Here is a 15,206-nt window from a genome sequence, read left to right as displayed (position 1 = left end):
ATGTGAAGTAGCAAATAATGGTTAGTTTTGTTTATGTATAAATACTGATAGTTATTAGAGAATGCAAATGACTCTTTGGGAAACAAATGTCTCCCACACACTATTTTGGACAAAAGGGAGTGGGTGTGATTGCACACCCAACTGCAAGCAAGAGGGCTGTGCACAGGTTCAGGCAGTGCTTATGGTGGGGAACCCAGTGCATTTCTCAAGTGTTGTCTCTGCCATGGCTCACAGCAGGCTGCATGTGCTGTAGTGGGCAAATCCTGTGGCTGAAGAGCTCCCTGCTCTGCAAAAGCGAAGTTCACAACTGCTTCTGCAACAAAAATGTTTACAGTGGCTTCACATCTTTAAACTGTTATTGCATTCCCCGTATCACCCAGGAAGATGTCATTGCCATCTGATGCTGATTCACATCTCATTAACTGGGTCAACATTTCACTGTAATTAACGAGTTAAAATCAGATTAACAGAAGAGCAGCCCCCAAGAAACTAGTGCTAATAATTGCAAGGCACCCTGGGAGCCTGGGAGGATTTGACCCATAACTTTGATCACTTGTGGTTTCTTTTGGTTTCCAAGCAAGTTCACTCACAACTGGTCCAGGCAAGAAGATGCTTGTGCATTTAAGCCTTCTCTCGTTTGCAGGACGAGAGTTTCTGGTACCAACCCTGTGCTGCGCCTGTTGGCTGACTGTTGGCCAGGCATAGTCATCCACTTGGCTCTGATCTCTCCTGCTAATGTCGTTACAGGACAAGCGAAGGTGAAGGAGAATAGAAATGGCGGAGGATAGGAAAGATGAAGCCAAGGCACCACACTGGACTTCGGGTCAGCTAACAGAGGCTGCTTCACACCCACACTCACCTGAAATTAAGGAACAGGGCGGCGCAGGTGCTGGACTGGTCAGAAGTGCCAATGGGTTTCCCTACCAAGAGGGCGAGGAGCCTGGGCTGGGCAGCCGGGAGCAGCCGGGGACGTATGCTCGCAGCAAAGAGAATGGAATCAATGGAGAGCTGTCGGCAGGGGACAGAGAGACAGCAGGTAACGTGCCCCGGTGCTCTGCAGCTGGGCCAGGGCTTTGCTGCCCATGGGAGGATATCTGCCGGGGATGAGAGAACGGGCTTGGGCAGAGAAGCTGCTCAGGGCTGGCAGCAGGAAGCTGCTCAGCTGTTGTGTGCTGATAGCCCCTTACTTTTGTGTGTGTGCATGCACAAAGGAAGGATGGTCTCTGCTGTTACAGCTCACAAGTAATAACACCTTCAGTACGTCCACCAACTATCTGCAGGACAGTGCATCCCTCAGCCTGATCGTAAATACTGCAGTTCAGTGTCAGCATTTACTGGCCATTCCCTAGGCAGATTTCGCAGGATGCCTGCTGAGGTTTTCTTTATTTGTAAACTATGTTAGGATTTTAGCATTCAGCTTGTTTGGGAGGGCGGGGGGAGAGGAGTGAAGTGTGACTGTGTAAAAATGAAATATTCAAGGCAAGTTTCCTGCTTTAGAAATAAATGCTAATTCACTCTGTGCAGAGTTCCGTCTTTAAACCCCAAATGCACAGTACAAGGGGAACGTCTCTTGTACAGACAGTAGTGCTGTTGATGCATCCATCCATGCATGCTAAAGAGATCTTTCTAGCTATCTTTGTTGGCTGTTGTCAGCACTTTGAGATACTATCCATAATTTCTCAGCAGCTGGAGAGTTTTAAGGCTCTCAGACCCTCAAGTCATTTCATAAGCATTTCTACTGGAAATGAGTATCTCTGCTGAAGGTAAATAGGCTTGGATTTTAAGAGTCTCTTCTTGTGGATAGCCAAAATGGGGAAGCCAGCGATAAAAGAAAACCCATGTAAGCATTCAGGTGAACACATTGTTGGCAATTGTTTGCAGCGATGATAACGAGATCTCTTTTCTCCATTTTAACCTAACTTTGAACTGTGCTTAGCCAGCAAATGAGCAGGAGCAGTCATAGAGGATCTCAGAGGTAAGATGCTGCAGTTGTTCTGAGTTGGCTTGAGATCTGAGTTGAAAGTGATTTTTCCTTTGCCACTGATTTTTCACAGCACCCATACACATGGAGAAGTGCTGATTACAGAATGAAGTGGGTTGTCCTCTTCTTTACAAAAGTACTCTTCTCGGGTGCTCTGAAGCTGAGTATCTGAGGGACCTGAATGGTTATCGAGGAATTAGGAGCTAGTGGACAAGAGGACGCAGGAATCCAGTGCTGCCCATCACTGGGTGTCGTAGTGTATTTTCGCTTTTCTTTCTGAGCTGAAGGATCAAACAGCAAAACAGACCAAAATGAGGCAGCAGGACTGGAGAAATGCACTTGCCAAGGGAGCAAGGCTGCTCTTTATCTGTGCAGAGTTTGCTTCTATCAACTCTTTGTAGCCTCATTTCCTCCTCCCCTGCTTTTTCTCACTGTCTGCTTAGATTGCAAGATCTCTGGTGTGGGGACTTACTGTCAATCCATACAGTTATTGCTAAGGAGTCTTATTATAGCTTACTTCATGGCATCTTTGGTTGTCCTTGAACACCAAAAAGAAGTCTCTAAAACTGCATTCACACGTGAATTTCTAGTTCTCTGGAAACTCATGTCCTTGAGCTCTGACTTAGAGGACTCTCAATGCAACATAAAGCATACTAGGATACAGAAGATATACTTTTTTAATCATTTCGCTCTTTTAAAGGCCAGACCTGTCAGCAGTTTAGAGCAGAAATGGAAAGGGTTGTGTTGCCAAAGACACGCTGGTGTTTGCAAGTGAAATATACAGCATCATCAAGCAATTGGATTCAGAATTTGATCTTGAAATCAGGATTGCCATTTGCCACCGAGCTCAGCCATTTTTGCAGCGTTGGCTTGTAAACTGCTAGTGCTGTGGGGTGCTCTGTCAGATAGGGCGTTTAAATGTCAGTGTGATACACATAATTACCAGTAATACAAATCATGTAATCACTTGTAGTAGCTTGCTGACTCCAAACAGATGAGGAGAAAATACACAGGAAGCCAAGGTCGACTGAGATAATTAAGCTAGACTGTGGGTTTGTGTGGATTTACAGGAGTTTTGTTTTCCCTGGTGTAAATCCAGAACCATGACCTGGGCTTCTGTAGCTTCTCAGCCTTCGTGTCTGAGCCCATAAATCTCCACCAGCAGCAAGAACAAGACCATTGGAAGTAGAATACAGGTAGAAGCATTTCCCTGCTGATCAGAGTTTGGTTGTGTTTTGAGGCATTTCATGAGAATTCTTGCATGAGATGGGCAGTGCCTCGCTGCCCTGGGGGCACAGCAGAGCACCACGGCACCCATTTGCAGGGCTTGTGCTGTAAAATCAGTGGTAAGGGGAGGGTTAGTGTTAGTCACCAGGACGCAGGCACCTCGTGCCAATGCTGATGTAGTGCTGAGGGGTGGTAGTGGGGAAGGAGATACCAGTTCTTGCTAAAACACATTCAGTCCGTCACTGCAAGTGACGTTTTTAGGTTTGCACAGTTAAAATTTACCTTCCTATTTGTGTGTTGCCTCTCTTGGCGTCTGTCTAGGAGTTACTGAATCTGACCTCAATTGTGGAGTCCTCTGAATCTGGCTGCTGTGCTGCCTTTGATCGATCTGGCTGTGTATCTCACTGGCAATGGTTGCATTATGAAGGCACATCAATGCCCTCCTTTCAGACGGCCCAATGGCAGCGGGGATTGTGCCCTGTGTGTGGGCAGGGCAGCCTCGGGGCCTAGGCTGGCATCCTCTGAAGTTGAAGGCAAATACTTGTGAGAGAAGAGGCCTGGTTTATTGGCATAACGCATAGGAAGCTGTTATGGATGCGATATAAAGAAAAGTGGTGAAGCAGCTATTTCTTTTTAATGTATGTATCTATATGTGTGTGTCTCCATATGTGGGTTGTCCTGCCAGCCATGAGACCTGCACTGTTCCCAAGGAGCTCATGAAGATTCCTTGCTTTAGGGCAGCGTGCAGCTCCCTGTTGAGTTTTAATATGCTCTCCATGATCCCTCCCTGTTCATACTCACTTCCCATGTGCATCTGCGGAGTCTTCAGTGAGGATCTTGGAAGTTTTAATGGTGGGGGATGAGAGCTGTAGCTCCTGTCAAGACAAACATTTTCTTGTCACGTGAGATATGTGCTGCAAAAGAGGCACTGATTGCTAATCTTCCAAAGCTTGCTCTGACATGGAAAGCTTTGGATTGGACCCCATGGTAGATCAAGGATGTGTTTGACCTGTTACAATATATGTGTGGCAGCCTTTTCTTTGCTTGCTGAAAAGTCCTGGTCAGCCAATTAGAAGGGAGCGGTGAGGAGCACTCCAGATGCACTTCATTGATTTCTGGGAGCCAGCAATTCAACACAGTCCATTTTATCTGACTTGCAAGGAGCACCAAGCTGAAAAGGTTTGTTTTTCTACACTTAAAATGCATTTCTTTTGCTTTTCATTAGCGAAATGATTAATCTGTCAAATTTGTATGATTAGGGGCTGTATTGTTAAGCATCTTCTACAGTGTTTCTTGAAGTACAGTGACTCAGCTGACTGAATGCTTTCTTCATTGTACATCAAATGCGTGCTTAGTGTTGGAGGGGGGTTGGATTACCCACACAGCTATCTGATTATTTTTTGTTTTGGGCAGATTAAAGAAAAGCATTTCCTGAAATCCTATTATCAGAGCCTCAGGACAGTGGCTCTGTCCTCATGTCAGTCAATATTAAGGACAGCGACACGTCCTGCCAGAGGAACAGAGCCCTTCATGAATTGGCTGAGTACCCAGACTGTGTGGGATGCAAAAAGGCTGATGGAGAACTGTAGCAGGCTTCATGACACAGTGCAGAGAACCCAGGTTGGGTGCTCACACGTTGTTTTTCAGAGCCCTTGAGTCATTGGAATGGTGGGTGTGGGGGAGGCCAGGCCAGGTAAATGAGAGGCGATTATTTTTGGAGGCTGGGGAGAGCGGGAGGTTGGTGTGTGTTTGTAAGAGAAAGAGGAATTGAAGAGAGCCCTGGGCCTGTGAAGAGGAATGAACAAGTGGCAGCACTGAAGGAAGGGCCGGGGGAGGGACCAGACTGTGTGTGGTGAGAGTGAGAAGAGATGTGAGCAGGGCTGGTGAGATGTAAGGTGTGAGAGAGCACAGCAGGGACAGGAGGTGTCGAGGAGAGAAGGAAGAGCTGAAGACAAGGACAATAGAAAGTAGTTCATTTTTATCAGTTCATCCTGAGCCAGCGCATCGTCTGTGTGACAGCAGATACTGCCCCAGAGAGGAGGGGATGCAGACGGCACAGAATGGCACGGTCTACACAGAACAGGCAAGGAGAGAAGCAGGAAGGGGTAATTCTTGTTCCAGCCCTTGGTGTAGTTCATCCGAGTTCAGCCATTTGTTTTAGGCTTTGCTGAGCAGACTAAATGAGCATCTGCAACAAATCTGTTCCTGTGACCAACTCCTCCTTAAGTGTATTTAAATAAGCTGCAGAGAATGTCAGCCTGAAAAACCGCCCTGTCATAGTCAGTGAACAGATGAGCGGAGATGCTAAGTTCCCTGTAGGTTGGCTGTGCAAAAGAGTCATGGTGATCAGGGTTGTGCGTGTTTCAAGCTGCCTGTGGTGCATCAGAGAAACAATCTGTATCCCATCATCTTCCATAGCCTAGCCTTGTAGCAGTCTGCCTCCAGGTAGAGAGGCTCTTGCTCGTGGTCCTCACCACTGCTGCACTGTCAGAAGGTCCCTGCGACATGTATTTCTGCTGGTCAAGGCATTGAGCCCACCGGGGCAGGACTGGACCTGATGCGGTCAGTGCTGGGAGCAGAACTGCTGCACGATGGGTGAAGTCAGCAAGCACAGCAGCCTCCCTGTGCTGTAACTGTGCCAGGCGAGTCACCGCTTGCTTTGTTCATGTTTTTTCTCCCTTTCTATTGACTTGTTATTTAATCTTCTCCTTTGTTTTCCCTGTCTAAGATACAAGCTAGAACACTCAAGTGATGCTGCCAGTAAACATATAAGCGGACCTTTGTACAGAGCCCTTTTTAGTCTTTCTTCCCAACAGCGCTGCTTTGACGTAGCTCTTTTTGTTTGCCCTTTGGCACTGGCTGCCCTGCTGCTGCCCAAGTCCTTCTGGAGTTACAGGAGACCCCACGAGCTCCCTGACCTCCTGGTTCCAAAAGGGACCTCCCAGCCTTTGTGCCAGACATGATACCATCAACAAGCACATCTTGAGCAAAAGCAGCACATACAAAATGCATAGCAGGATGCAAAGTCAGAGATGATGAAGGATGAACACAAGTGCCGTGCTTGTCAAATTTCAGTTGGTTGGTTTCTTTTGCAAAGCTCAAAGAATGGCTCCCATGTGAAAGAAGCTGTTAATGAGGTATTTTGATCTCACATCCTTTGCCCAGGAAATGTGACGGTAATTACTGTGCACCATCACCTTTATCTGCTTAGAGACAGGAAAACATAGCAGGCTTCTGAAACTTTTCTCCTGTATGTTAGAAGTAACACGAGTGTCATTTTCTGGGGCACGTTATTGGAGTATTTCAGACATTCGCGGTATGCTGCTGGAGAGAACACGGGCAGAGGCAGCAGAGGCTCTTTGTGGCACTCTTAAAAGATGTTATTTTTACCATTCTCTATTAAGCTCACTGTAGAGATTCTCCTCAGATGTGCATTTTCTCTGCAGTGGACCAGGAATGGGGCCAGAGGAGCTCTGTCTCTCTGATGCATCCCCCAGCTCCTCCCTGGCTCTGGATATTTGGTAGCTACTGCAGACGTGCTTACTGTTGTCTCTGAAGCCTCTACTGTGCCTGGCACCGCCAGTCACTGACTCCACTAGGCCACCCCATTTTCTCTAGCTGTAAGCTCTCCAAAGGGCTGGCTCTGCCCTTCCACCTCCTCTTGGGACTTCAGAGATCAGTTGGGCAGTGACTGAAGTGCAGTGCTTGGAGCTGGAGGGGCTGGCCGCACTTGTGGGCAGTGACACCCAGGGAAGCTCAGCTCCTCTGAAAATGTCAGCCTCTGGGTCAGGTTTATGTATGAAAGCTGTCTTAAACTAGATAAAGAAACACCATTGAAGTCAGCTGCTGCATCTGTGCCACATCAGAGCCAAATCTGGCTAAGAGGCGGCATCAACCAGCTACATCCTTTGTTCTCCCTGTTGTTCCTGACGCACTTTGGTGTTTTCTAGTTACGCCATGAGCATCCTAAGAGGGAACTGCATAAGCAACTGTGCTTCTTTCAGCAATGAGAGCCAAACACCAGTGCTGGTGTTGGCTTGGCAACCAGTGCTTATGATCGGTACCAGCCTTTGGGAGATACAGGGAGCAGCACAGCCACACAGTGGAGCGGCAGCTGCAATGACATTGTTCCAGCTGCACTGGTAGCTCAGGCTGTGTGCCACCAGCGCTGCTCCTGAAGGTGCCTTTTGAAAACATCTGCAGGCATGCTTCAAGGGCTGCACGGCCAGGATAGCTGTGGAAGGCTGAAGGTCCCATCAGATACAGTCTTGTCAGGAGAAAAGGTGCTACAGGAGGGTGGTGACAGAGCCAGGGCAGGTGACACTATCTTGTGCAGTGCTGGGGCCACAACCTCTGGACTCAGCCCAGCTCTGTCCTGCACAGAGCTAAAGGCAGAGCACGATAACTCTTCTTTAAGTCCAAAGGGAAGCTGTGGATGTGTTTGTTACCACAGTGGAAGCCTGGGGGACCCGCAGGAGCACCGAGTGGCGTTTGGCTGTGGGCAGTCTTTGTGACGGCAGCTGGATGATGGTATCACTGCAGACCATGGCAACATATAACTTTCCTTTCCAACTTTGCTCCTTGAGCAGGAAGGTTTGCAGGAACATTCATTAACAAACAAGTAAACCTTGTTCTGCAGAGATACGGCTCCTCTTGTTTCAGGCAGAGCTGAAGTGCCAACTTCCCCTCCAAAGTCACCTTGCAAAGGAAGCAGCAGGTTCTCAGGCAGCAGCCGGTAGGTGGACATTGTTGCCTCGTTTTGAGCCCCCTCACTCTTTATGCAGGCAATTGTCAGCCTGCAGGGTCTTGCACACATGCTCAAGGGCTAAGGTCGTTAACCATTACCCCTCTCACTCACATGCTTCACTGTTCCTTTCCTCCCACTTTTTCTGTGGCTCAGTGCCCTGCCTGGCCTGGATCCCCACAGCCCTAGCAGTCAAGCATCCCTCCTTGTCCCTGCAGGCAGATGTGGCCCAGCCTTGGCAGAGGTAAGGCAGGTACCAGCACATCATTTACAGAAGTATGAGGCATGCAAACAGTCTGCTGCCACTACAGCAGGAGTGCCAGGTCTTGCTGGCTCCTTTTTTCTGCGTTGCCATGCCAACTGTTCCCTGTGCTGAGTGAGATCTCTCTTTAAGCTCCGCTGAGAGAAAGTCTGTAGCCTGGGAGCTTATTTAGCATTCAGGAGTGCACAGCCCCTCTGTAACGGTTCTGAGCCACAGCCAGACTGTCTGACAAAGGAAGGGAGCATTTTTCTTTCTTGTTTTCCCTTTTCCTTCAGTGTTTGCTTCTCAAGGTTAAGGGATAGAGGGTAGATGGGGAGGGAGTCTGTGAGCACCATGTGGGGGGGCCTCACTGAGGCACAACTGCCATGGAAATGAAAGGGAAATACTACTTTAGGGTGTATTTATGGTGCAAGATATAAGAGTCGTGTGTGTGTGTGTGTGTGTATATGTATATATAATGCAAATTTCTTGGTGCAGTTAACTCTGATTTTAATACCCTGTATTAAAATGGGAAGGCAAAGGCAATATGGATTTTAGTTCAAGCAAGGAGTTCAAATGAAAGATTAGAAGGAAGCTGGGGATAAAAACCCCATCTTTATCTTCCCTGCTGATTTAAGCTGTGAGGTGAGAATACAGAGCAAGTCATCTCTTCTCATGCAACGTTAACACCTGAGGTTAGGACAGCAGAACCAGCAGTTTGTGCTAGGGTTTTCAATTGGGTTATTCCTGTTATGAACAGTTGCTACTGCTCACTTTAAATCATAAAGATAATTAATGCAGGTTTGCTTGCCTTTGCCAGCTGAAAGGATGGAAATCAACCTAATGTGGCTGGCATGAGATGGTGAGCACCAATAATCCATCACCTGTCCACACCAGCTGTGAAAAGGTTGCTCTGGAAATCCAAAGCAAGACTCAAAGTGAGTGGGCTGCCAGCTGGTTCCGACTCCATCACTTGTTCCTTGTTCCTCCAAAACTATGACGTTTTCCTGGGCTGTTTTGCAGACTGTCTACAGAGCAGATCCAGTGGTGCCTGGAAAGCTCATTTTGAGGTGGTAGTTTAGAAATGCAGTCTTGTTCTGGGGGTTTTGTTGTTACTGAGGCATTGCTCATGGCATGCAAAAAGGGGAGGAAATTCAAGGCACCCCAACTGTATAGACAAGGTCGTGAGCCCTTCTGTGCATGGAAAGTACTTGAATTTCAATTGCATTCAGTATATGGAAAATAACTATGATATATCATTATCTCCGTGTAGGAAAATGTGCTAACTGCTTTCCAGCAAGTCATTTTCACTCAGGACTGGATCAGATACTTCACAGAAATCAAATCCTGTTGGAGACAGCGTACACTTTGGGGACAGGAAAATAAACCCCGGCTATTTCACTTGTTTTGTTCACCTTTTTTCCCTTGAGATTAACTCACAGCAGCACACCCCAATTTGGCACAACTCCCAGCTACCTGTGCAGCCTACAGCAGTTACAGTGAGACTTGTTTGCAGTCTGATCCTCCTTCCACACCAGCATGCAGCTGGCAGGTTAGACACATAGCACAGAGGTGCAGAAGCAGTGGTGCTGTGTGGGTGCACCAGCTCTGCTGACTTAGCAAAGCTGTTTTCCTCCCTGTTTTCAAGAGTAGGAAACAACTTCAGCTGTGCCTGTTGTCTTTTACCCCAAATCAGGTGTCTCTGCCAAATCCAGGGCAATACAACCTGTGCAGGCTGTTGGTGGACTGTGAAAGCAGCTGATCCTTTGCTGCTTTATCTTCCTTTTGCTGCCAGGTTTTTCTGATTTAGAATATATAGTCCTTCCAAACAGTTGCTCTGCCAGCTCTTTCTTTTTATCCTCTTTTCTCACTAGCATTGCCTCTGGCATTTTATTCCCACATTCTCTCTTTGTACTCCCAGCTTTATCCCAACCACCCCATGCTGCTCCTCTCTGACCTTGAATTTCCACAGCCATCACTCCTTTTCTGTGCACTTTGGCTCCTTCTCTGCTCACAGACGTCTCCCAGTGGCTGCAGTGACCTGGAGCCTCCTCTCAGCTGTTCCCACAGCACCACAGCCAGGGATGTGCACATTCTGGGTACCCTAGGATGATAAAAATAGAGGTTAGTTCAGAAGGTGCACCGAGTGTGTGCATTTGTGTCTATCTGTCACACCTCCTGTGTTAAGAGTAGGTGCGTGTTTCTCTTTGCTCACCCCTCCGTGCAGTGATTGGTGCATAGCTTCCAAGGGCATGCAGGCAGAGGACAGAAGACATGAGTGGTGATGGGTCAGAGATGCCTGCTTGGAGGAAGCTTTGCGCACATCCTCCTGAGGGTACACAGCACTGCTCTTCACAGTCGGTGAGAGAGAGACACTGTTCTGGATACAGGGGACCAAGCTGCTGGTACATGGCAGAGCTGCCTGGTTATCAGGGGGTGAAGAGTAGCATGAACCCTAGGGTGAAAAGGGCACCACATCCCTGTGTTTTGTGTGTTACCAGCTCCTCTGATGGCATGAATCAGAACTGTTGCATTGGCGGAGTGCTCTTCAGTCACAATAGACAAGGCATAATTGGAAATTCCACTCAGCTCGCTCATGAATTGTTGTTATTTTAATCTTCATTTCAGCAGTGTTCGTACTTGGTCGGTGTTTGTTCTGTTTGTTCACTCGAATATTTTAAAGATTGCAAAAAACACTGTAAAAAGCACTTTAAAAAGAAGCTAAAAACAAGCTCTAGGAGACATGTGAGCTCCTGCTCTAAGTAGCTGTGCGTTGACTTCTGTGAGTTCTCCCGTTTATATTAAAAGCTAATTAGCTCTTAAAAGTGTGCTTGTTTAAAATGCCAGCATGTACTGAAGTCCAAAACAAATACTGATTTAAAAGCTAGTTATGTTACCTGTTATGTGTATTTACTCACACAGAAAGGATTAAATATTTAAGGGAACGAGTATTTGCAGTAACTTGGGCTTGTTTTTAAAACATTGCTTTATTGAACTGACATCTGTATGACTTGTTTTAAACACCTTGAAGGTGTGTGTGTGTGCAGGAATGGATCCCTTGGTTCTTTTTAACAGAGGTTGGACAGCATGGCATGGCAGAGGGCTCTGCTTAATGAGCCACGTGTGGTTGGAGCTGGAGTGGCACAAATTTGCCACTTGTGTGCCTTAGAGATGTGGATTATGTTCGGCTCTTGCTGAAAAGGTGTCCAGGAAGGCACAGCCCGGGCAGAAGTGAGGTGATGTACCTGGCCATGCTCTGCTCCTGTGCCAGTTCTTTTCACCTGGTCTCTGTGATGCATCTTTCTCCAAAGGTCGTTTGAGCATCCATACCTTTGGAGTTCAGCATGTTGTACAACTGCAGGTCTCTCTTTCTGTGAGACCTATTCAGCTGGCTGGTGAGTCCTGCTGACTAAATTCATCTGTCGTATCCTCACTGATGCTGCAGTAGCTTACAGTCAATGCGTTTACTGGGGAAGAGATGCTTGTCAGTTGTGTTGTGGTTTCGTTTAATTTCAAAGCTGATGGGCCCATTATTTCCCTTCATGCCTCCTGCCAATTACTGTTGATACTGCCATCATCCAGATCAAGGACCTACTTACAGCAAAATATTTGCGCTCACCAGAGTCGTTTGAGAGCAAATATTTGAATTCTGCAGAGCTGTGCTACTGCTTTTTTCTTTGTTATCTGTGCTTTATATGACTTATTCATACTGTTTTGATTGCTGCTGCGCGTTACTCTTTGAATCGGAGTGCAGAAGGCAGGACTTAGAGGTGTTATTAATTCTTGTGTTAACGCCCTAGATGTGCATTCGTGTTTTCCATCCCAGTATCAGCAGGTGCAGCCCCGGTCCTATTGCACTGCTTCATCGCTCCCTGCGGCCTCCAGGGCAGCTGAACAGGAGGTCAGGACCCTCCCTGGATGGGAGGGTTGAATGCCTCTCAACAAAGCCTACAGCTGTTTAGTTTATAGTCCAGCTGCACTCAGAATTGCAGTACCTGATGAGGGGGGTGGTGGTGAGAAGTCCATAGGAACTGCCTGCTGTTCAATGGTCCAAGAGAGCAAATGGCTACTTGGTGTCTTCCCTTTCTGCCGAAACGTGTTTGGGCTGCTTTGCCTTGCACAGCAGCACAGGTTCCTCCATGCTTTTGTTGTTGACTGGATTCGCTGTGCCAACAATTAGTGCTGGTTACCTTGGAAACTGCTCTGCACCCTGCTGAGGATTTTGACAGGCACGTTTTGACTGAAATTGCTTTGTTTTCCCAATTCTGCAAGCACACATGTAGCTAATCCTTTTGCTGTGCCCTGCCTGTGTTCCATTCCTAAAATGTAGCAAAATTAATGAAACGTATTATTTTATCCTTTCCATCTGTTTGCATCTTTCTTTCTCCTTGTTTTAGCTTCAGTCCTCCATGAGCGTTAATTACCCCTTGCTTTAAACAAGCCCACTGTTAGCATTCATCATAGGGGTCTGAGGGGTGACACTGTGAATGCATGTGCAGTTTTGACACGATTTTCAGCCTCCTCTCCATCTCTCCTTCCCAACATCCCTTTCCTTCTCTTTTTTCCTGGAGCGTTTGTTGTGCTGTGTGGTTCCAGCATGTTAAACTTTGTTTATGCCTTAAACAAGCTCTGCTTTGCAGAGACCAGATGGCTTCCTCTATGGCTATGGCAAACTCTGCTGCCACTGTGGTGGTGTGAGATAAAACTGCTGCTCGAAAGAGCAAGCGGTGGTGCAGCTCCTATCTGGGAAGGTGGAATTGTGGCAACACCAGGGCAAAGCAGGAAGATGCTGTAAGCATCCCCCTGAAACCAGTCCTCAGATTGCACAGGGGAATGAGGGAGGTGGAGAGGGGGTCCTGCTGAGTGGGGGCTGTCAGGGGCAGGTAGCCCAGCTGTGTCACGTAGACAGGCATGTTCACAGCACACTCATTTCCCCAACGGATTGTGCCTGAGGTTATGGTAGGTTTGGGAGAGAAGAAAGTGCCCGAGGCTGAAGGAGAACAGTCACAAAGGGCATAAAGGGAACAGACACATCGCGTGTTGCTGCAGAGATCTGTCACAGATCTAATTTCAGCTCTTGCTATGACTGTTTCTAAATGTTTCTAACGTTTTCTGGAAATATGTGGTGAAAGCTCAGATGTTCTTCAAAGACTTCTGTGACCATCCGTGTGTCTGTCACTGTGACCATCCATCTATCTGTCACTGGGGCTGGCAAGTCTCTGTGTTAAAAAACTTAATGGACTGGAAAGGCTTCCTGGGAAATAAAGGTGATGTAGGTAATGGACTCAGGTGCCAGTGGAGGCATTGACAAATGCAGCAGCAGCATCAATAAGAAATGAAGGAGGGCTTTGAAATGACGTCTTGGCCTTCCACAGGCTCTGATCCTGGATCTTTGGCCGTGCTGGAGCCGTCCTCTGGTCCTTCACCGTGCTTTTACAGACACTGTGTCCCTGGGCTGTGTGCAGGGCAAGAAGACCCCAGATGTCCCACTTTGGTGCACGAGGGGCTGGGCTTTGTCACACCTAGGAGAATAATTGTGTTTGCTTCTAGGGCCAGGAGCAGAAGGTGCTCGCTGGTTTGAGTGTTAATTTTGGCTTGAGTTAACACAGCAGATAAGATTGATGTATGCTCTCAGAATAGCACGGTCCTCTCATCCCTGCCAGAGAACGGCCACAGCATGGTTAGCAACCAGACAAACGTGAGCTGGCAGCCCCATCAGAGCATGGTCTGAAGTGACAGCCTGTAGGAGAGCGGTAGAAGTGCCATCCCTATGCCTTTTAGCTCCTGGCCTCTAAGCTCAGCCTGCCCAGCATGAAGAGCTCATGCTGAGGATGGTTTGCAATGTCTCCTCTCACTATGGAAACCGTATCTGAGGGCCACCTGGGCTTTGGGGTACCACACTCCCTGCAATCAGACTGGGAGGCTCACTCTGTGTCCTATAAGCAGCTGGCATGGTAGTAAAAAGAAACAGCCCTGCTGCTGGTCTTCTGTTGTGCTGGAGTTGTATGTGAAGCTAAGATCTGCATCGCCTTTAAGAAATACACATTTGTTGTTCCTTGTCATTTGTTAGTGCTGTTTTTGAAGGCACAAAGCAGAAGCAGAGAATGTCTACCTGGCTAAAGAGAGAGAAAATAAAACCTTACAATCAAAGCTCTCTGCAAAGCTTTTAAGCTGTGAAGAATTTGCCCGGCATCCAGGCTGGCTAACTCTCCTTTTTCTTTTTTTTGTTCTTTATCATTAGGCTTCCTTGAACTTCAACTGAACCATAAGGAAACTATGAAGAGTCTCAATAGCTGCCCTGTGAGGATTTGACTTACCCATTGGATCTGCTATTTATAGTGTCCATTAGTACAAAAACGTCTGTCCTTTTGCAGCAGTCATGTATAGCAAAAACACTGCTGTTCTGGTGAACTGCCTGTGCCTCCTGTGTCACCCAAAATATCCATCAACAGAGTGCTCAAAGTGAGCCTTTCTAGATTTTAAAATAGAAAAAAACCACTAACAGCCCCGAGGCCATTTATATTTGTTATTTATGTATTTCCTAGTCTGAAATTACCATTTTTCAGGAGGCACCATTTTACCTCCAGCTGCATCTCCCTGTTCAACATAATGTGTGTCCCAGGCAAATTAAATCAGGAAGAGAGCTGAGAGGGCAGAAGCTGTCTTAGAGCCTTGGAGGGCCCATCTGCACCCCAGAATGGGGCTGGATGTAAACAAGTTTAGATATGTAACAGCAACAACAAAATCTTGTTTAGTGCAGATTTGTCCTACCTTGCTGGGAAGAAGCTTGTGGTAGTTCGGGTGGCAGAGAGCAGGTGATCAAGTGGGTTTCCTCTGGATATACTCAAAGTTAGTGAATGCGTTTTATGTTTGGATATTCTGTTTCTGAAAAGAATTTATTGGAGCCTTTTTTTGTAATTTTCACATGGAAATAAGCTTGCAAGCTGATTTTCATAGATCTTCCTAATTGTATCAGTGCAGACTTGATGTTACTTCTGTTGGTGTCATAGATT

At 47.1% G+C, this 15,206-nt stretch overlaps 1 protein-coding gene across 50 annotated transcripts in view; it reads left to right on the top strand.

The window, feature by feature from the left end:
- MAP2 (microtubule associated protein 2) overlaps positions 1-15,206 on the top strand; it is a 188,530-nt gene that overhangs the window by 125,690 nt on the left and 47,634 nt on the right. For all 50 annotated transcript variants that reach the window (XM_072341654.1, XM_072341660.1, XM_072341645.1 and 47 more), the window contains one exon: positions 748-1,036. In XM_072341654.1, the coding sequence (XP_072197755.1) occupies positions 775-1,036 (262 nt within the window). In that variant the 5' untranslated portion in view covers positions 748-774. The remainder of the gene's footprint in view (positions 1-747; positions 1,037-15,206) is intronic.

Source organism: Excalfactoria chinensis, chromosome 7 (assembly GCF_039878825.1).
Source record: "Excalfactoria chinensis isolate bCotChi1 chromosome 7, bCotChi1.hap2, whole genome shotgun sequence".
In the NCBI taxonomy this organism is placed as follows: Eukaryota; Metazoa; Chordata; class Aves; order Galliformes; family Phasianidae; genus Excalfactoria; species Excalfactoria chinensis.
This window is presented reverse-complemented; position numbering and strand designations above follow the sequence as displayed.